At 30.8% G+C, this 22,550-nt stretch overlaps 2 protein-coding genes and 1 non-coding gene across 6 annotated transcripts; 1 reads left to right on the top strand and 2 right to left on the bottom strand.

Annotated features, from left to right (window-relative positions):
- Nucleotides 1-263: 263 nt before the first annotated feature.
- Nucleotides 264-8,717, top strand: LOC100158856 (protein ERGIC-53). The gene is made up of 11 exons (XM_001943065.4): nucleotides 264-913; nucleotides 1,701-1,757; nucleotides 2,546-2,643; nucleotides 2,708-2,880; nucleotides 2,937-3,036; nucleotides 5,898-6,021; nucleotides 6,096-6,255; nucleotides 6,459-6,712; nucleotides 6,776-6,872; nucleotides 7,239-7,505; nucleotides 8,362-8,717. Exons 1-11 carry the CDS (start codon nucleotides 736-738, stop codon nucleotides 8,396-8,398), a joined length of 1,545 nt encoding a protein of 514 aa, XP_001943100.1. The 5' UTR covers nucleotides 264-735; the 3' UTR covers nucleotides 8,399-8,717.
- A 130-nt stretch (nucleotides 8,718-8,847) lies between these two features.
- LOC100167749 lies at nucleotides 8,848-21,432 on the bottom strand. 4 transcript variants are annotated; one of them, XM_001943002.4, is made up of 4 exons: nucleotides 21,147-21,432; nucleotides 19,312-19,482; nucleotides 17,841-18,077; nucleotides 8,848-9,446 (listed from the first exon to the last, which is right to left on the bottom strand). In XM_001943002.4, exons 2-4 carry the CDS (start codon nucleotides 19,459-19,461, stop codon nucleotides 9,321-9,323), a joined length of 513 nt encoding a protein of 170 aa, XP_001943037.1. In that variant the 5' UTR covers nucleotides 19,462-19,482; nucleotides 21,147-21,432; the 3' UTR covers nucleotides 8,848-9,320. The 4 variants fall into 4 exon arrangements, with proteins under 4 accessions (XP_001943037.1, XP_016661984.1, XP_016661983.1 ...); XM_016806495.2 differs by lacking the exon at nucleotides 21,147-21,432 and adding an exon at nucleotides 19,612-19,823; XM_016806494.2 differs by lacking the exon at nucleotides 21,147-21,432 and adding an exon at nucleotides 19,586-19,603.
- Nucleotides 12,254-12,313, bottom strand: Mir3026 (microRNA mir-3026). The gene has a single exon (NR_040190.1). It is a non-coding gene; the product is annotated as a microRNA mir-3026 (primary transcript).
- Nucleotides 21,433-22,550: the final 1,118 nt, after the last annotated feature.

A 22,550-nucleotide genomic window follows, 5' to 3' on the forward strand; every position in this document is an offset into this window, starting at 1 on the left:
CCACGAGTCTGTGTTGACTACTTTTGCACTTGGAACGCAGTTTATAAATTGTTGGATTAGGCTCCTCTACTTAATAATTCCCAATTCGAGCACTGTCGTCGAGATATTCGACTTGAACGTCTCGAGTTCTCGACGCACTGACGTTGCGGCTCGACCGGGAGGATGGCGTTTTGTTGGAGGTGGTTGTGTAAATAATAATAATAATAATAATAATAATAGTAATAATTCGTGAATTCAGATCGGACACGTACGTAAGTTGTTATCAGTACGGTGTACGGAGCGAGACGCCGACGTGCCGATGTGGCAGAAGCGGTCGTTTTGATAACGTCGGCGGGTCACGTAATAATTTTGATAAAATTAGGTACGTTTCGACGACCGGCGGCGGCGACTGGTTACGATTCGCGTACGTATTAAAATATGTATTGCTGTTTAAGATTATTGTAATAATAATAGTGATAATAATAATATCGTGGAACGTCCAACGTGTAATTCGTCGAACCGCCGAAACCACACGTAATAATAATAATAACAACAACCACGACGATATTATTATTATGCCAACAACACAGTTTTCCCGATGACGCCGTTGTGATCGACCCGCAAGCACAAGAGTTTCGAATCGCGAGTGTACGCAAGTGCATACGTATTATACCGACGGGAAAGAGGAGTCGCGCAGTCCGGTCGTGAGTGTGTATTACCGGCTTGTCAATCCGAACGCTCCAGCTGTTAGGGAACATGTTTCAGTTCCGTCTGCCGCTGCTGGTGGTGTCCGTCGTCTTCGTTCTGTTGTCGGGCTACGCCGATTTTGGGCGCTGCAACCAGGTCGTGTCCCGGTTCGAGTACAAGTACAGCTTCAAGCCACCATATTTGGCACAGAAGGACGGATCCGTACCGTTCTGGGAGTACGGCGGAAGTATGTCAACGCTCGCTGTGTTTCCTTCTTTATCTTTGTTTAATTTTTTTTTTTATGTGCATAGGTTTCTATTTCGATTAATTGATTATTTCCCTCACTGAACGATCCATATAGGTACGTCCGATCACGTTATGTTTGGCAACGAATCCTAGAAACAGCTTTGTAAACTTTATGCCCTACCAATACCTAGCTGGTAATAACTGTACAGTATGCTTGCACTCGAAGATCTATTGAACTTTGTTTTGAAATTAACGTTATGCACTTAGAATTTTAGCAACGGGAAAATACCAAGTAAAAATCTTTTAAAACACTCGAAGCTTACTTATCTTGAAGTGATTGTAAAAAATAACAATAATTTTATACCACTTTTTTGCAAAAAAGTACATTTTTTGTTCGTAAATACTAATTAATATTAATAGGAATTAAGAGGTATATTTTTAATATATTTGATTACCTACCTAATACTCGTTTCAAACATTTATTAATATACCCAAACATTTATAAAGAAATTATTATGTAAGCAAAATAATCAAAAGTATCCAAAAATACAACTTAAAAAATCATCACAATGGGAGGTATGTATCTTAAAATACTCTCCAGAGTGCTTTATTTCTAAATGCTTTACCTATTAAAATGAGAAGAGTTTGAATCGATTATAAATCACTCATAAACAGTCCATCCTTATGCAAATTGTATGTAATATTTGTTAATAACTTATTAAGAGTTAGAATGTTGCTTTACACTAAAAGTATTGTTTATTCATTTGTTTGTTTTTGTTTTTGTATAGATGCTATTGCCAGTGCAGATAATGTTCGAATTGCACCATCTTTAAAAAGTCAAAAAGGTTTGTTCTTATACAATTCATTATGATTTTATACGTACTATATTTTTCTTATGGTACTCATAGTATTATTACAATAGAAGGTTTATTTGGTTCCATAAAATGCTTTATTTAGTATAATACTACTGTTTAAATATTATGTAAATTAAAATTAAATATTCATAACAGTAACATCTTAAGTTTTATTTATTATTTATTGATAATATTGTATCAATGTAATCTAGGTATATTCCAAGGAATACAGTTTACTTTTTATTACATTTATATATTTTATGCTTGGAAGAAATTGTGTTACATATATTTGTAAACATCTTTTCTACAGAATTTATTATAAATTGGTAAATTAAACATTTTAATGATTAGGCGCGGATCTAGTGGGGGGGGGGGGGCTAAGGGGCTTTAGCCCTCCCCTTCTGACGTGTATATACTTATATATTATATATTATAATAATATATTACTTTTAGACCCTTAGATTAGGACTTCGGTACTTAAGATATTTCAAAAAATAAGAAAGACTGTACAAAATAACTAATTAAGTACATTTTTTTGTACTTTAACCCCCCCCCTTTTTTTCATTTCTAAATCCGCGCCTGTTAGTGATCAGTTATTTTTCTTAAACATAAAATGTATTACATAGGGAATTTAAAAAAAATAAAAAAAAAAAATCTTAGAATACACAATAAGAAAATAACATGTATTTCTTTTATTAAGTCTTGTGAGAAACATTTGTTATTTTATTAGGTATCAATTGATATTAGTGAGTTTGATAAATGAAAGTTTTTTTTTGCAGGTGCAATTTGGACAAAAAGTCAAACAAAGTTTGATTGGTGGACAGTTGAAATAAATTTTAGAGTCAGCGGGAGAGGTAGAATTGGTGCTGATGGCCTGGTACATATATTACAATATATTATTATTATTATTTATAATAATATTAAATTATGATTTTAAACAGGCCTTTTGGTATACATCTTCTAAAGGTGACTACAGTGGTCCAGTATTTGGTAGCTCCGACAAATGGACTGGTTTGGGAGTATTCTTTGATTCTTTCGACAATGATGGCAAACACAATAATCCATATATTATGGGTGTAGTAAATGATGGATCACAAGTTTTTGATCATGCAAAGTAAATAAACCAATTAATTTATTAAATAAATTATTTATTTACCATGTTTTTTTTAGTGATGGCTCTACTCAACAGTTATCTGGATGTTTGAGAGATTTTAGAAATAAACCTTTTGCGACAAGAGCCAAAATTGAATATTATATGAACACATTAACGGTATGTATTGTTGTGGGGAATTACAATCATGATTAAATATTATATGATTGCCCGACGGGCCATATCATAAGTGATATCACATAGCAATTGAAATTGCACACAGGGACAGCCGCTTATCTGACTCAATGCGCTCTCTAACATATGTTGTCAATAGCGATTACAATATAATATAATATATAAACAGGGCTAGGATTTATATACAATAAAAAATTGTAAAATATGCATTTTATATACCAAAATATGCAAAAATATGCATTTAATTTTTTATAAGATAAACACTAAAATATAGTTACAAAAAAAATATTTATTTATTAAAATACATCAATGATAAGTTGTTGGTCTTAAAATAATATAATTTAGAAATAAAATAAAATAATTTAGAAATAAAATGTATAATTCATATTAACTACGTGCGTGTTACATGAAATAAAATTTATATCTGACAAAAAACCAAGTTTTACGAAATATACTATAAAACATGCATTTTTTACATTCTTATAATCGAAATATGCAATAATATTAATTTTATTCAATATACGCAATAATATACATTTTATTCAAGATATGCAAAAACATGCAAAATAAAAATACCACCATTTATCTCATCCTGAGGTGATTCGTGGACATTACTGACAAAATCAAGAATCAGAAGTAGCAAAAAAACATGCTGTTGCATATAAATCCTAGCCCTATGAATATTCTACTTCGGTCTACGAGCACTACAAAATTATTTCATCATGAGTAATTATGGATACAACAATTTATTCCATAGCTTGCCAGGCAAGCATTATATTTTTAATTGTGATAAAAATCTAGTTAGCAACTTCTTAAGAAGATGTTGTATTTGCATATTGCATTGTTTCTGTCTTACTAACGCAGAATATACCAAAATATACAGCCAGCAGTTCCAATTTTGAATTGTTAGCTTAAATATTAGAGAGAATTGATTTATTATCAAACTTAAATATATGAACGTTATCAGTGTTCTCTTGTTGGTTTTTTACGATGTTTTAATTTTTATGTGAGTTATGAGTGTAAAATATTAATATATGAAAATGCTTAAATTCACTTATAAACTAAAATATTGTAAAAAACCAACAAGAGAACACAGATAATATTCTTATATTGAAGTTTTTAATAGATCAATTCTCTAATATTTAAGCTAACAATACAAAATTGGAGCTGTTAGACGTACATTTTGTTATATTAAGTATAATATAGTAAGGCAGAGACAACATCCTCTTAATAAGGAACACAAAAAATAAGTTTTTTTTAATTTAAAAGAATGTTCAATTCTAATAGAAATGGACAATGGTATAGGTTTAACTTTTTTACACACATTATTCAAAGAGTTATTAGTTATATATTTATATGCATTTAAAAAGTGTCAAATAAGAAGAAAATATGCAAGACAAAAGTGGCTCAATATGCAATTATATGCCATATGTTAAACAATATAAAATTTTTACACCAAGGAAAATAGGAACCTACTAGTTATTCTATCAGAAGTAAAAGAATATTTAAATAGTTAAACATTTAATACTTTAAAAACCATAATGCAATATTTTATAATCTTCATTTTTTCATATTTTAGATTGTTTAAAATACAATGTCTACAACGATCAGAAAACTTAAAAAAAAAAGAATCAAAATAAAAATAAAATAAAATCATCTGTAAATATTCGTTATAAAAACAATTTATAAAATTGAGTTATGCAAATGCATATAAATCCGAGCTCTAGTTATTAGGAATTGAATAAAGACGTCATTGAGCCGGGTCGCCATAATTGCCTATCTTATACGTGTAACATTTGCTCGCTTCACTCAGTAATTTACTTACCTTTAAAGTGTGTTTTTGAATTTTTGCTGTGATCTGTTTTTATGCACTAAATATTTTAATGCCGCCAGTATTTTTGTAAAATGTTAAGTTTTTTTGAAATATTTAATATCTTATACTTGAATTTTTGTTACTTCTTCCTCTGTAACCGCTGAAGTCACTTATCGCAATATGACATGGCCATTATCTCTTAGTCATTTTAATATTTAAAAAAAACTAAACGTTTCATTGAAATTTTAATATTTTTATCGTCTTAAGCACAAAATGTTAAAAATTTATGTGTAAATCAAATATCAAAAATAACTTTTTTGTTTGGGTGTAAAGTGATAATTTTACATGTATAAGATAGTTATATTGAGCCCAAGCTCAGCCATAACTCTTATATTTGCTTAGATAATTTTTTTTTTTTTTACAATGAATTTTGATCAATTTGTTTTTAGTAGTTCTAACTACATTAATTTAATATTTAATTATAATTTGAAGAAAATATTGTTTTGTGTTGCGCGCCCTTTTAAGAGGACGTGGTCCTCATATGTGTTATTTCATCTTACTAACTCATAATGTATAACATATTAGCTAAGTTTACATTCAAAGAATCCATTTTACTTTGTTATTTTTAATGTTAGGGGGAATTTACTTATTATAAAATTTAAAGGTAGGTATTTTTAGGGCTAACATGTTTTTTAGATATTTCAATAGAGAATATTCTTACTTTGAAATGTAATGATAAATACATTCATTCCAATATTAAAAATAAAAGAGTCAAATGGATTCTTCTGAACGTACAATTTGGTATGCTATGCGTTAGTAAGGTGGAGCCAATACATTTAAAAACTATATCCTCATACTTATACTATATCGCTAGTTTGACCATAAGCAACAATTTTCATTATCTGTTTGCTTGTTTTTTGGTTATTAGTTTTTAATTAAATTATTCCATCTGTAGATCCTATATAGATGCTGACAATTTCTAAAATTATGAAAGTCTAAGCATCAATTATATTTTATGTTTTTATTTGTTTAGGTATTTTTCCATAGTGGCAATACTAATAACGAAAAGGACTTTGAAATTTGCTTCCGAAGCGAAAATGTATTTTTACCTAAGAATGGTCATTTTGGTGTATCTGCTGCTACTGGTGGTCTTGCAGGTAGTGATCTCTTCATAGAATATTATTGTGTGTATTTAAATAAGCTTATTATTAAATACAATTTTATTTTTCAGATGACCACGATGTTAATCATTTTTTGACATATAGTATTTACCCACCGGGAACAACATTCAAACCAACTGGTACATCTCAGCAGAATACCGTAGATGAAGAAAATAAATTGACCAGAGAGTATGCAGATTACCAACGGAAATTAGATCAAGAAAAAGAAGAGTAAGATAGTTAATAAATATTAGTTGACTCTCGGGTAATCAAACTTTGATATCTTGAGCATAGAAATCACCTTCAACGAAAATTATAACATTTACTTTTCCTTAACTTTAAATTCTCAATTTAACTTTGAGCTATCCCAGTGTACACTTATTTGCAATAATAGTATGTCTTATTCCTATTTATTACTTTATTGTAATATGTAGTTATCACAAGCAGCATCCAGAAACTAAAACAAGAGAAGATAACGAGTTTGAAGATTGGTATGAAACTGATAGTCAAAGAGAATTAAATCAGATATTCTCTGGTCAAAGCCAGATTGTAGATTCTGTAAAAGTATTGAGCCAAAAACTTGATGAAGTTGTTGGTCGTCAGGAACGAACTCTCAGTTTGCTATCGAACGTTCAATCTACTATGGCGGTTGTTGGATCAATGGGTGGTGCACAAGGACAACCTCATGGTAAGAATTTTTTGTTAACTATTTACATGCATTTATTAAGATTTTCTGTTTATTATAATGTAGTACAAATTCCACAAGGGAATGCAGGAATGGGAAGACAAGATGTTGATTTACTGATCAACAACCAAAATGGAATTATAAGCTCTGTGAGAGAAGTCAGGTATTATTTTCAAATATTTTGCAAATTCATGTGTTATTTAAAATTGTAATTATTATTAAGAAGAGATAAAAATATAATTTTAAAGTAACTGGTAAATTGTTTTATCAGTTGTTATTTGTATAAGATTCATAAGTTGTGATATAATGTATCTAAGCTAATTTACTCAGAATACACATTACTCATATCTTAAAAGTTTGGCTACAAATTAAATTTTTAACCTGTAATATGAATACACATCATTGATCCATACTTTACTTATGAGTATTTCTACAATATTTTGGTTATGCGTTAGTGATATTTCAATATTTCACATTAAAATTATGTCATTTTCTCATACACTAAACACTGTATTTATAATTTTTGTAGGAATTTAGTGGCAGAAGTACATTTAAAGACTGAAAACATAATTAAAAACCAAGCTCATCAACCAACAGCTCAAGTTCAGCCATTAGGCTACGACCAGGTATCAATTATACATGAAATCAGAGACTCATTGAATACCATCAAACGGGATGCAACACAGAAGGCTGGGTATTCGCAACAATTGTCTTGTCCTACATGTGCAACCAATACAATTGTTGTGGTTGTTGCAGTGGGTCAAACGTTATTGTTTATTATCTATGCTTTCTATAAGTAAGTTAAGATAATATTAATAGATATTTAAATTCAGTGGTAGGAGGTTTGGATGATCAATCAACATTTATTAGAAGACCTATAAACCAAATTGTTATCCATAAAAATGAAAATTACCCATTTTACAAATATAGGACTAAAAAATATACCGATTTAATTGTTATTTGTATAAAATAAGTGTTACCATCACTGCTTTCACATTTTATTAATTACTTTAAAAATTCTAAAACTTATTGTAGATGGAATTTAAATAATTATCATTTAAAGAATGCAGAGAACTTTCTGCATAATATTAAAAAATAATTGTAACTTTTTCTAATGATTAATTTTAAAACTACATGTACCTCTTATTAAAACAGCGAAACAAAAATGACTAAAAAAAAAATTCAATAATATGACTTAAAATTAATAAAATATTATATGATATAACAGAGTAAAAATGTTTAATCTATGTTTCATTACTCTCAGGCCTCAGCTCATTAAATTATTTATTGGAACAAAAAACTAACTATGTTAATGAGATGCTAATATGATGTCAATCATGTTACAAATCAAAACAAAATTAAGTTTCATAACCTCTAAAAAGTAAAGATAGGCCCTGCTTAATGTCTCACTTCACAAATTCATAGACACTCCACCGTTTCAAATGTGTCTAGAATCCTGATATGTTACTTCATGAATCCAATTTTATTATCATATTACTGCATGAGTACATTTCTTATTGTCATACAAATTGAACAATATTACCTTTCCTTGTGTGACAACAATTGCTGTTCATGTCATTAATAATGTTAATATCAAACCGATAATATTTTATGTTTGTATTTGTTGAAAAATTGTTTTTTTTTTTTTTCAGAAACAGTAAAGAATCCCAAGCCAAGAAATTCTATTGAACCTTTGAAATAAGAACAGAACTATCATAATACTATGTATATAATTAGGAGATTTCATTAATTATTGCAATTGTGTTAAAATGTAATTGATACCTCTTATGAATAAGATAATAGTAAAAATGTATTTTTTTGGTACAGGGATGAATCTGCATGATAAATCTACCAAAATAGTTTTTTTTACCATGTAATTAACGACTTATTATTTAATTAAGATAATTTTTTTAAGGTTGTTTTACTTTTCATTACAATAAGAATGTGTTGTGATTTATAAAATAAAAATTATGATATAAATTTAATTAATTCATTATTTGATTCAAAACTGTGTAAGCTAAATTTGGATTTATGTTGATCTGTTACAGACCACAATTTACAATATATGTAAATGTTATTTTGATACTTTTTTTTTAAAAATGATTTTAAATGGAAAATAAAAACCAAGAAACAAGTTAATAATTGTTAATAATTTATTATTTTAATGCATTGTCAATAATTGTTTTGTAGAATTGATTTATAGTTTATAGGTAATAACCATTTAGATTTAATTAGTAACTTACAATATTATATAAATATATAGGTCAATTGGTATCAATATAAAATAAAATGTTTTTAGTAAAAGTAAAAAAATTAAGAACACATATTATGTAAGAAGGTTAACTTTAAAAATCAGACAGGCTTTATAGGTTTTTTTTTTTGGCGGTAAAATATTCATAGCCTGGTTAAAAATGTTTGTTAATACTTAATACAATATTATAGTAGGCCCTGGGCATTGTAATCAAACATGTCATTACGCAAAACAATATAAATATATAATAATATTATGTATGGTATCGTTGGGCTGTCATTAGTAGATACACGTAATAATTGCCACAACGATTAGGTATTTCATAAAAAAATAACAAATCTATTGTGTGAAAAATATGCATTAAATTAATGTGCAAGTGGACCCGTGCATGACTTCTGATAAGAACATTGGTGTACCAGCTCCGAGACCACCGTCTGTCTTCTCCTGTTCGTTCTCTTGATCATACTCACAATCGAAATACCGACTCTGCAAACAACAAAAAAACGGTTGTAATAAAAAAAAGAAAATACTCTAATAAAACGTAAACATGATTTATTATTTTTTAAACATAACAGGTGCTTTGCCTTTTCCCTCAGTCCAGACGAGTTACAGACTCGATTAACCAACTGATTAATTCGACTAGAGTGGACAGCGCAAAAATATTAACACATTAACATATTCTAAATATATTCATCATAATTCAACTAAATAGTTGCTAATATCTGTTATCGGTTTATTATTTATAATAAATTATAGTATAGGATTATAAGTAGATAATATTACCTATACCTACCTACTGGCTACTTGGTTTTCGTACCTAACATATTAAGCCGATTCGTTGTATCCATCATCATCTAATGACCATTGATCATGGTTCTACACTTCTACCCAGGCATCTATTTTAAATTTTTAAATAATCGCATTGTAATCTCATGTTTAAATCAAATAAAATATATTAAATAAAAATATATATTTTTACAAGTTATTATATGTCATCGAATTTGTTGTCGAAGAACGGGGCCCCTATTTATCCATAATAATATCTATAAATTACGCTGAAGTTCTAGAAGCCTGCACAGTGGCGTATTTAGACATTTGTCACGGGCAGGGTCCAGATCATTTTCAGAACACATAGTCGTGGGGAGCTTGTAAGTCCACGTAACATTTTTGAGTTTTTATTCAACTATATATAAAAATTACCGGTCACAGTGTTGGCGTTAGAACTCCTTTGTAACAGCTCGACCGATTCGGATAAAAATTGTTTGTACATTTGGTAGGTAGGCACGAGAATATGTCGTAAAGTATGTTTCACTCTCCTATAGCCCCACCCGAGGAGTTGCTCAAACGGGGAATTTGAGATTTGCTGTGGCAATGAAAATACCAAGCCTGGGCAAGTTAATGATAATTTTTAACTGAGTTAAGTTAAGTTAATGTAAAACATTTTAACTCAGTTAATAGTTAAAAGTTAACCTAATTTTTTTTTTAACTCAGTTAAGTTAAAAGTTATATGAACATTTTCAATTAACTTATTAACTTAAGTTAAGTTAAGTTATTTTTTTTTTTATAATATCTTTATAAATACTCAGTAATATTATTTAAATAATAAAAATCATAAATATTATTGAACACAGGAAATAGCCAATAGTTTTTCTATACACGGGTACTGAATTAATAGAATTATGAAGTAGGTACGAAAAAATTACAAAATTGAAAATACTAAAACAAATACAACCTTTTGATTTATTAATACACTAAAGTATTAATATTAGTGCTATACATTTTTTAAAATTATTAAATAAAAATAACATGGTATTTAAGAATGTACTTAATTTTAAACTCTGAATACTTTTTCAGGGAGCTAAAAGTCTAAAACTGTTTGAGAATATAGCCAACTTTATACTTCAGTAAAATATTTATTTAAGAAATTTATTTTAACTATATTTGTAATTCCCTATTCTAGTAAATGGTTATGTAATATCAATAATTTTTTTTTATTTTTATTATTTAATTATTTATAAATTAACTTAACTTGAATTTGATTAAAAGTAACATGTTATTTATTAAGTTAATATCAATTAAAATAAGTTAAGTTAAAAATGAAGTTAATGAAAATTAAATTTAAAAAAGTTAAGTTAAAAGTTAAAATTAACTTAACTTTTAACTTTTTAACGCATTTATGCCCAGGCTTGGAAAATACTGTGCAAAATCATGATAAATGTGTTATTGGCTATGTACATTTATAACAAAAAAAAAATTAATTGAAAATGTTGGCATTTGAAGCGACGAAAAGTTTTTACAAGATCCTTTGTATCGTATGATAAAAATTGTTTTTTTTGATTACCTATGTAAAAACACAAAAATTTGCATGTATATACGAGACACGAGGTCCGGACCACATGGACATATTTTGGTAACTAACAAGTTATAAATTATTGTATTATATACCTAATACGCACCATTAGGTGTAGAGCTGAAAATAATAATCCAACAGAGTTAAGTAGGTACCTATATGCATCAAAAAGTAAAATCAAATGAATCAAAGCTTGGCGATCAGTTGTGACAGTTCACTGTGGGTATACCAAATACGTACCTATAATCGAACATATATTATTTGGTTTGAGAAAGTTTTTAAGTTTTAATTTTTTTCTATTGGTACAGCGGTTCATCAACGGATGGTACACCTATGCGTACCACGAGTGGAAATAGCTCATAGATGGTACGTTAAAACAATTTCACTATATATATAAAAAAAAATCAACCGATCATTGTTCATCATAAAAGGTACCTACGCGCAGTGGCGCCGACTTGTTTTTCATTTGGTGGGGCAAAGTATAAAATTAGTTACCGCCACCACCTACCACCCACGTGATTATAAGGTAAATTCAACTATCACAAAGCAAACACTGGGGCGAACCGCCCCATAAAAAATACGCTTTCGGCGTCACCGCCTACGCGGATAAAAGTTTGAGAACCGCTGTATTGGTAGTTGTATAAACCACAATATTTTATTATCAGCTAATGACTGTAATACAAACTAAAATGTTTTCGTAACATGTGTGTGGCATGCACATATTCTGCACGTACCTATGCAGAATACAATATCAGAGTAGTGTTTATGACAAGTTAAATAGGTATTATGAAAAATATAGTTCGCCGATTGTCGGAAAGTAGCAGTTCCCGGTGTGATGATCCCTTGGTCGGGTCATCGACTACGGAGGTATTAATCAGCGATAAAGGTACACAGGTGGCGGTGATAGCAGTTTGTCGACCGTCGTGGCTCCTTAGACCATCTCTTGCGGCATAACACGTGTGTCCGACTTCGCAAATGCAGCGCACACATCATGTTACGCCGAAAGAGACGGACTGCTACATCTTCCGTGAACATAATATTATATTTAATATATATAGGCTAGGCTACGAAGGTATTGATCTGTGGTACACGGCCCCCGACACAGTGAAGGGGGGGTTAAACACCATTATAAAAAATGATTGGATAGTGCTATTAGGAAAAAAAAGCACGCTGTTGCCCAGATGGAGTTCTTCTTTACGTGTTGTGAAAATTTGGTAGTTGTACCTACAACAATTAATATGGCGCGAGAAAAGTTGTCCCGCGCAAAACAGTTTTTGTCATGTTGTACACATTTTGCAAGACGGAGACAACACATGCGGATGTGACATCCTCCTAAGTACGGTGTGGTATTTCGACGGTCGTGTCGACCACAGTGTTGGCGTTTCGCCCGTTGTTGTCGTCGTCGATCCGTCGCCATTTGCGTCGATTACTATTATACTCGGGTCTCGCGTGTTCGCAGCGCGATCAACGTCCGTCGTGGTGGTTTGTTGTGTCGTTTCGGTCAGTTCGGCGACCGAGTCCACGACGTGCTGCAGTTCGGGCCCGGATAGCTGGCGAGCAACGTATGGGTAGTTCGTCGTCCACCATCGATATTATTGTTTCCGTATACCTCGTGCGACACCGGTCATATTGCCGGGAATCGGGATTACGTACCTAATATAGCGCGTTATGCGAGCACGCATACAGGGGGGTTACCCCCCGCCCCCGAAAATTAATAGTTTTGTAAATTATTTATATATATATATATATATATAAATAGATTGTGAACCCCATCGAAATCTACTATGAAACCAGGTATATGAAAATAATTAAAAAATCCGTTTTCTACATAACTTAGAAAAGAGAATAAGGAATTGAAATATGTTTTCATAGTTAAAATCGGAATTTTTCTACCGCTTTTCGAGACTTTCATGCTGAAACTTTTTTGATTATATTGAAAATATAGTGACGTCTGACCATAGGCGCAAATAGCGTTTGAGATTTGGGGGGGGGGGGGCTAATAGGGCTAATAAGGCCCTATACTTTGATAATATTAAATAACGTTAAAACAAAATGTAGGAAATGATTGGGAGGGCTATGGACATTTTTGGGGGAGCTTAGCCCCTAAAGCCCCCCCTTATTTGCACCAACTTTCAATTTTTATCAAACATATAATATAATATAAAACAAGCTAAAAAAAATTTCGGGGGGGGGGGGGGCACGGGCCTACAGTGCCCACCCCTTGGGCTACGGCACTGCTCACAATGGATAAATAGAAATAGAATATTTCCTAAATCCAACTCTTTTAAACCCAGGTTCGCTTTCAACCGTCCTTAATTACCTATTGCCCATTAATTGACTATAATTATAGTATAATATAGGGTAGGTAGGTATATGCTATGATCTTATAGGTATTATGATTTTAATATGATTTTTTTGTTCTTTACCAACTCATTTATAATACGCCTATTATTGCATTAATATTTAGTAATTTACATAATATGTATTATATTATAATATTATATTCACTTATATGATCTCAAAACACCGAAATAATATAATATTTTGTACCTATGTGAATTGTATAAAAAAATATTTTTGTATTGTTATCTTATAATGCGGCCCACACAAGGGGCCGATGTAATTCCCGATTTCCCGATAGGCCTATCCGCCCCTGCCAGTTATACACAGCACACTCGTCGTGTAAATTAATAAATTATTTCTATTATTTAATACGTATTATTATTTCTACACATTGGTCCATTCCATCCATTCCAAACGCGTGAACAGCACTTTTTATTATTATTAGTTGCCCGGCCCAATGCCGGATAATAGCCATCAGTAACGCAACACACTCCTATTATCCGATGTATAACTGATTAGCTAGCTATATCTGTGCATTAGCTCAGAGGAAGTTTATGTTTTCTATTAGTCGGTATATCTATAGCCGTATTATAGGTAGTAAATACTAAGTATTAGGTACCTAATTCATAATTGTATTTTCTAATTGACTTAGGTATATATTTTATATATAAATTAAAATATATTTGCAACATACATAGGTACGCGTGTCGATATGAATGCAATATTAGAAAATAGTTTATGAAAAATTAAATAGAAATAAATTTCTTATTTTTTTACGTATTTGAACAAATTTAACTTATCTGATGAGTGATGACAATAAAAATAAAATATGTAGGTACCTACGTATACGCCTGCCTGCTTAACTCCTCATAATATGATATATTTATTTTAATCATCATTAATTGTCTAATTCAATTTTTACACGCTCCACATATAGTAAATTATGTGATTTGCCCCTCTAATCCCCGCCCCTATATTTACGCTTATGTTCAGCTTAGTCGAGAGTTTGGTATAGAGATAAAATATTTGTGTGTAAATAGCATAAATAACTGACTTTATACCTACTTATTAGTTGAATTTGAAATTTTTTTTACTGGTTTTTCGCGCTCATTTTTATAATTTACAAACCGTTAGTATAAATATGTTTTTATAATAAGAAGTAACAAACATAATAGTCGATATGATACGTCATAATATTATGATCATATTATGATACATTATAATACACATTATACCACTACAACGGATTGAGTAGAATATCTGAGAAGGTGACCACTAACGTAAAGACATTTTTTCTAAGGATGGTACCTACGACCTACATATAATAAGTATAGTGGCTGCTGCACGATAAAACTATGTGTTAATGTTAAAGATTTATTATACATCGGTAGATTTATATTGCTAAGTAGCTACATAAATTCAATTTTATTTCTATGCAATATCGATATATTATTTATTTATTTACCTATTAATTTAAACATATAATATATTACGCATTTAATATAGGTAGATGTGATTTGACGTCATGAAGCTTTTTTTTAAGCAGCTACATGAACAATTTGTGAATGAATAACAGGGAAGTTGAATAATTTTACTCAATAATTAAACTAACAAGATCTTAAATTTTATTAATTGAAAAAACTCAGCATGAAACATTAATCATTTGACAATCGCATAAGGCGTGTTACAGGGGGGTGGATATAGATAATAATCCCTGAGACCTGATAGAACCTGGAACCCGGATAATGGACATTATAGATTAATAGGGCTAAATCGCTGGGTAATACGACTATGAAATATAGGTAATAATTAATATTATATTGTTGCCTACTATAGTATTTATTGTTATAGATTCTTAGTAAGTACTATAATTTATTCATACCTAAGTACCTATAGCCCTTCGGTAATTGTATATTTTATTATAATGTGGTCGTGTATTAACTATAAAAGTTAATTTCAAACCATTCCAAAACGACCAAAACTAATAGCCATTACCTACTTGGTACCTATATATTGGCGGGAAATAAATACTTTTTTTTGAATAGTACGTACTATAATGTATTCATAATCATTAATCAATGGTATAAGGTAGGTATAGGTATACCTACTGAACATATTTTTTCAAAAATATTCAACATTCAAATACGTTCAAAATATATGTATTTCAGGTATTCTCTCGGGTATTCTGAATACTTTTCATATATTTATTCGAATACAAAATATATGTATTCTATACAATAGGTACCTATCAATAGTCAAAAGAATTGCCGATGTTTTGATATGAATATTATGAAATTCGGAATAAACTTAATCTTGTGAAAACTATGTCGACACTGAATATTGATTAGATTCGTAATATTATTACAAATAAAGGCTTTTAAAAAGTTCCATACCATTACCTATTTGGTTTCTGCTAATAATATGTTGTAAATTGTAATATAGGTATTGTGAATTGCGATGTAAAAAGTATTCCGTATTGCAATAGGATGTGAGAATTGAGAGACTATACAATATTTGGCTCAACTAAAAAACAATTATTATGTGTCAATATATAATACTGAAATTGTGGCAAAGGTCGAGAACAATATTAGAGAACCTTTAATCGTTTTTCAGTCCGGAAAAATAATATCAAAGCACTCAGAAATACACATAAATAAAACAATATAAAGTACGCATAGTGTTGAATCCTTAAAACTCCTGGATTGGTCGAATATGGCTGGTGTCGCACGAAATGGGTTTTATCAATATTTATTTTTTTTTTTATTGGCAGGGTGACACTTACAAACAATACAATTCCCTTATTTACGGCCAAAACAAATAAATATATCAAATAAGTGGTTCCATATAAGATGAAATGAACTGTATATATATATTATATATTATTACTGTGTGATTGTTTATCAAAACTGTCAATAATAATAATACAACAACAACAATATTTAATGGACTTTTATGTATACAATATACATTGCTTGATTGCTTTTTGCAGAACCACACATATCATAAAAATATTTTATATAGCATTATAGCTATAGCTATATAGACACATAGTATCGTTTTACCATTGAGTAGGTATACCCATAGGGCATAAAAAGATTAATTTTCAGTGTAAACCGATGACGTACATATTTCGGAAACGGTCGTACATTTAGGTACCTATACCATTCAAGCGTATTGTGTGTTGAATATTTACAATTTGCATACAAAAATATGCAAAATTTGAAATGGGTGGGACTGGAGAAACGTATCAAAACATAAAAGTTTACACGCTATATATATAATGATTTTTAGAAATAAAATTCCGATCACAGGTTTAATGCAGCGTCGTATTGTTCTGAGTAGTTGCCGACGCCTAGAGATTTCTATTGAAAACTATCTGGAAAAAGAAAGAAAACTTTTCAAAAATGTACCTACGATATGACCGCCAAAACTTTAACACCTCCAAATCCGGTGGCGTAATTTGGCCAGGACCACCGGGGCCAAGGCCCCCGAGGTATGTCCAAGTTATAGTGGTATGGGCCACGGGAACTTTATCGTTACATTACAAAAAAAACTGAACATTTTTTTTTTAAATTTAAATTGTATTTTATGCTAAATATAATTTGATTTGGAACACGAAAAAAATGTACAGTGGAGGCATTTATTATCTTGTACCTATATTATAAAATTATATACGTCATTGGTTTTTCAAACGGGTGGTTAGTTATAAAAATAAATTAGGTATATAATAAAATCAATGCTTATACGCAGCAATTACACCACAGATATTCTAAGTGTGTTATTTCTAAGACAGCCACTATCATGTAGGCTTTACAGCTCTATAATTAATTGATGAAAATATTGTGATTTGTACCTCATATGTCGGCGTCTCCTTACAATACTGTAACTTGTTATTATTTTTAGTTCCCAGAATCACTATTTAACAATTAATATTTTTATTAGAATTTAATTTCTGAGTTAAGGGGCCCGGTGCCGGTTTTTCAAATTTTCCGCAATTCTATACGATTTGAAAATTATATTTTATATTTAGTTGCCATCAGAACTGTGCCAGCCACGTTCATGCATTTGACGTTTGAATAAGCCCAACAAAAAATGTTGATATATGACAAAACGCGACGTAATGGTCCTAATATTTATTTTAACCTACTAATATTTATTTCAAAATTTTTCTGGAAATCGCATTTTACCTGACATTCCAGACACCTGCAGTGGTCGCTCATCTTGCAAGTTATACCCCACTGGGCAGCGACCGCTTTGTAAAACTCTTTGCTGCTCTTGTGAAATATTTCTTGTCTTACGGGCGAGCCATTACTTTGACATTCGATCTCAGAGCTACACGATTGCAGACCACTTCCTCCGGCGCAAATTTCATCGTCCGTGACCATCTGCTGCAGATGACCACCGTGATCGGAAGATTGTCCTGGCTAATGATGAAAATAAAAACAAACTCGATAAGTGAGTTTAATATGATTTATATTATGCAAAACATAATCAATATATCAAAAAATTATAGACGGTATAATATATAATATATAAAAATTTTTATAAGTTGACAAATTTAATATTTTGTATAAACGTACGTCACGGATGTTTGGATAATATAAAAACTAAGAACACGCTTAGTAGTATAGATAGGCCTTTTTTTAGTTTGGAATGTAATTTGACTTGTTAATTATAATTACAGATAATTTTGGGGTAAAAATATTGAATAGTACCTATATATATTATACAACGTAATTTGCATAACCATAAATAGCACTCCCTAATCTGCAGTTTGATATATTTCATTCAATTTGGTAATTAATTTTTAAAGATGATTTTTTTTTATTATATAGGTACGCTTAAGTATCAAACCAGAAAAAAATTAAAGTATATGTGTAATGTGGTTGCTAATTATAATTTTTTATCATATGATCCCCGACAAAAATGTATCCTAGAATCTAGATCCTCCCCTGATAAATCTATTAGGTATTTAAATTTTTTTTTTTTATTAATTTTCTAACCTAACCTAAACCTTTATTCATAAATACCATAATGCTATATTCTGTCATCAGATATTACGACCTGAATATAATCAGTCTGACTAAAAAAATTATATATTATTAATATTTTAGGTAGCATAGGTACGTAAAAAAAAATTATATTTTATTAATATTTTTGGTAGAAATCGTAATAAATAATTATATTAATACCACGTTTTATTTCTTCCATTATAATATCAAATATGTATATATTATGTCGTGGCTATCGCATATCTTAGAATAATTTTAACAATATAGTAAAAAAAATATATAATTTGACAGTTTTTATTTAACTATTATGGAAAAGTTATCAGAAAGACATACAGTTTAATTTTATACTTGAAATATTATGTTGGTCTAAGATTTCAAATAAAACCAACTCAGACAATGAAAATCTAAACGACAAAGATGATAATAAATAATCAATTCATCTGGACTGATATAGGACCTATCCAATTAAAAATATGTGTTTTTGATATTTATTCTGTTTTTGTATGGTACCTATTTAAAATCTATGCTTATTGCTCTGTTACTAAACTTTTAAAAAAAAATTAATATTTTTTGCTTAATATAAGAGATACGAAATACAATCAACGACATCATAGTAGGTATTATTATTATTATTATTATTATTTACCTCCTGCAAACTGTGCTCATAACTCGGCGGCGGTGACGATGGAATTTGCTGTAGGCCCATGCAATCCATACTGCTGCAACCGGGCGAACACAAATCCGAGGGCTGTTTCTTATTTTTGTCTTTGCAGTGTTTTTTCCTTTCTTTTTTCATTTTAACGCTGCTGCAGTTTGCCTATATATATAGAAGACAAAACGTAACGACGATGATAATTATTTCATGCATGTGTGTACAATACGAGAACATCGAAAACGTTAAAATGAATACATGATAATACCTAGGTACCTATTCGGCTATACCTACTTATTATTATTATTTTTTTTTTTGAAAATTTAGAAACATAATATAGCGTAGGTACACCTGATATACTTATAGTTTGCACTTCACGCTACAAACTGGATAAAAGTTTAAGTATACAAGTCCAATCGATTATCAAAAACTGGGAAAGATATAATAGTTTTGCGAGAACGATGCACACATCGTTCTCGCACGACTGACGAGGGGAGGCAGCAGCGAACGACTATACACTGGCGACACTGGGCCACTGCAGTCAGTGCGACTTCCACTATAATATTACAGCTGGTATCTACATAGGTTGCACTATAATATATTATATTATTATTATTATTATTATTCGTGGTGTTGCAAGGGTGGTACACTGGTACCTAACTGCGATATTTATACAATTTATAATGTTTATCGATTGTTTCGTTTATTATGATTAAGTACGCGCGAAAAAAAATGCAACAGTTGTGTATACTTGTGTAATATTATAATATAAATACATAATGATATGTGTGTACCTACTACCTATGTGAGATATTTTACACTAGAGACTAAAAGAAATATATAGCGTATATTATAATATGCACTGGCACGTAAATTAGTGATGCCTAACCATCGTTATGATCCGAGTCGATCATTGGAAATTTGTTTTCATACATCGAACATCGTTTTATTTATATATTAACTGGGTACTTATTTATACTTTCTACTATCTAAGTTATCGTTTATGAATATTACTTATACCTATTACAATTAATTGATCAAGGGGAGCAGAAACAACTAAATTTCAATTTAAAACATTAATACTCCCAGTTGTTCCGACAGTCGTAACTTCAGAAGTTGTCATTATGAGAACATTTTTTTTTCGTTATGGAAATAGAGGGAAATCCTTTGCTGCAGGGTGGCTGAAAGCTCGAATTTTTATTTTTCTTCCCTTACATGCATGTAGTTTTGAGTTAATGTCTTAAAAATGTTAACTAGATTATTGTTCAATTTTGAAAACAAAATAAAAGACATCGGACCGAACATAATGTTTTTATCTTTTACAAAAAAAAAAAAACATTAGAATGCCTAACTTGAGTTATATTGAGCCTTAGCTGAAAATATTGCAAATTTAGTTTATATAAGCTATATACCTTGCTCCTTTTTCATTTAACAGTCGTTTCCGTTCCCACCATAACCTATACAATATAATAATAATTATTATTGTTTATCTACCTACATAGTACTTATAATGTCTTATACATACTATAATACAACACGCGTAAAATAAATTGCGACAAACAAAAATCGACGTTTACGAATGGGGCGGAGAGGCAATAAAATAAAAAAAAAAAAAAAATTATCACGGAGGCGCGAAAATTCCGAGTATAAGTGTATGTACTTCGCGACACGCAGTATAATTATCAGATGTTTATTTGTACCTACCTACCTATGTGTAGTACGTCCGTCAATAGTGTTATTATTATATATTGTGATCAATTATTATTACAATACAGATATTATTATTATTATTATTATTTATAACAGCGTGCGATGCACACGGAACTTACGTGAGATCAATGGAAACAGATCGCATTAATCGTCGGGCACGAACAATGGGTATATATTATTATATACCTGCAGCGGGTACCTATATTCGCGTATTATAAAAAAAACCCGGTGTAAGCACGCGAGCACGCGAGCTCAGACTGCACACACGCACACGAACACGCACACACATACACACACCCACACACCCACACACACGCACACACCCACAGACCCACACATTCAGGACGACCGTCACGCGAGCCGGTCGCACGACGTATGTATGGCGGTGTTTACGCGGTCGTAATAAGACTCGAGGCTTGTGTGTGTGTGTGTGTGATGTAGACGCCTCCGAAACGATGTTACACCGTTATTGATCTATGTTGTAGCGCGGGATCCGTCTTAGGGCGCACACTCGTCCCCGCCGTGCACACACACGCACACACGCACACACGCACATTATATACCGCTTTATGTATATGTATACGTTATACGTATATACATAAGCGTGCGCAGACACTGTATCGGCACTCGGCGTGGTAGGACCTATATACAGTCACAAACTCATAAATAATAAATAAGCATTCGAATGTATAATATTATATAATGCGTCTGCTTATAATAATATAACAGTTCCCTCCCGGCAACTACTGCGGCGCCATTCGGGAGGAGATAGCATTTTTCAACCACTGATCGCTATTAATAATATTATATTACCTGTCGACCGCATTCGCGCACATAATAATACGATAATACATCAACCACTGCACTGTCGTCACACGATAAGACAAAACAATATATTTAATATTGATAATCAACCAAACCGACAGATTTATAATACATATTATTAATAATTATGGTAAGTCGCGAATAGTACAATATTGCAGTGTAAGTATTGCGGCAAGCATTGATATTAAACGTACGTATACGGATCGGAATTCCTACCTACTATATAATAGTCAATAAACATAATATTATATCAAACTTTTAGGCCAACGTGACGTAGAGAAAAACGACGGTTCTCACTATGCAGGCGCACGAAAGCTTCTGCATAGCAACTCTTGTTGATAGAAAAGAGATGTAACGATGTTACAGTTAACCATATTATAATATGGTATCGGTATTCAATAGTGTTACAGATTTGTGTACAATATAGTCACATCAATAAGTCCGTTTATCCATAAGTCAATATAGTCCATTATAGTCATATACTCATACCTATTTTATCAATGACTACAATCTAGTGTACATAGTATCATATATTATTTGCTGTTAAACGATGTTGAAAATCATTAGTGGTATACCGCCTATACCGTATACGGTATACTTCCCGCAGCCCTGCGCTATAATAATTCGTACCTCGATGTTCTGGATTCATGATAAAAGTTCACCCTGTACAAATTACACTACCTATATTATGGCTATAT

This window comes from Acyrthosiphon pisum, chromosome X (genome assembly GCF_005508785.2).
Source record: "Acyrthosiphon pisum isolate AL4f chromosome X, pea_aphid_22Mar2018_4r6ur, whole genome shotgun sequence".
NCBI classification, from domain to species: domain Eukaryota; kingdom Metazoa; phylum Arthropoda; class Insecta; order Hemiptera; family Aphididae; genus Acyrthosiphon; species Acyrthosiphon pisum.

Excerpts from the sequence above, each read along its gene's own strand:
- LOC100158856 (XM_001943065.4), top strand. The coding sequence starts at position 736 with ATGTTTCAGTTCCGTCTGCCGCTGCTGGTGGTGTCCGTCGTCTTCGTT. Across the intron at positions 914-1,700 it reads GTTCTGGGAGTACGGCGGAA|ATGCTATTGCCAGTGCAGAT; the intron begins GTATGTCAACGC and ends GTTTTTGTATAG. Across the intron at positions 6,873-7,238 it reads AGCTCTGTGAGAGAAGTCAG|GAATTTAGTGGCAGAAGTAC; the intron begins GTATTATTTTCA and ends TAATTTTTGTAG.
- LOC100167749 (XM_001943002.4), bottom strand. The coding sequence starts at position 19,461 with ATGAAAAAAGAAAGGAAAAAACACTGCAAAGACAAAAATAAGAAACAG. Across the intron at positions 18,078-19,311 it reads ATGAGCACAGTTTGCAGGAG|CCAGGACAATCTTCCGATCA; the intron begins GTAAATAATAAT and ends TTTCATCATTAG. Across the intron at positions 9,447-17,840 it reads GCAGGTGTCTGGAATGTCAG|AGTCGGTATTTCGATTGTGA; the intron begins GTAAAATGCGAT and ends TGTTGTTTGCAG.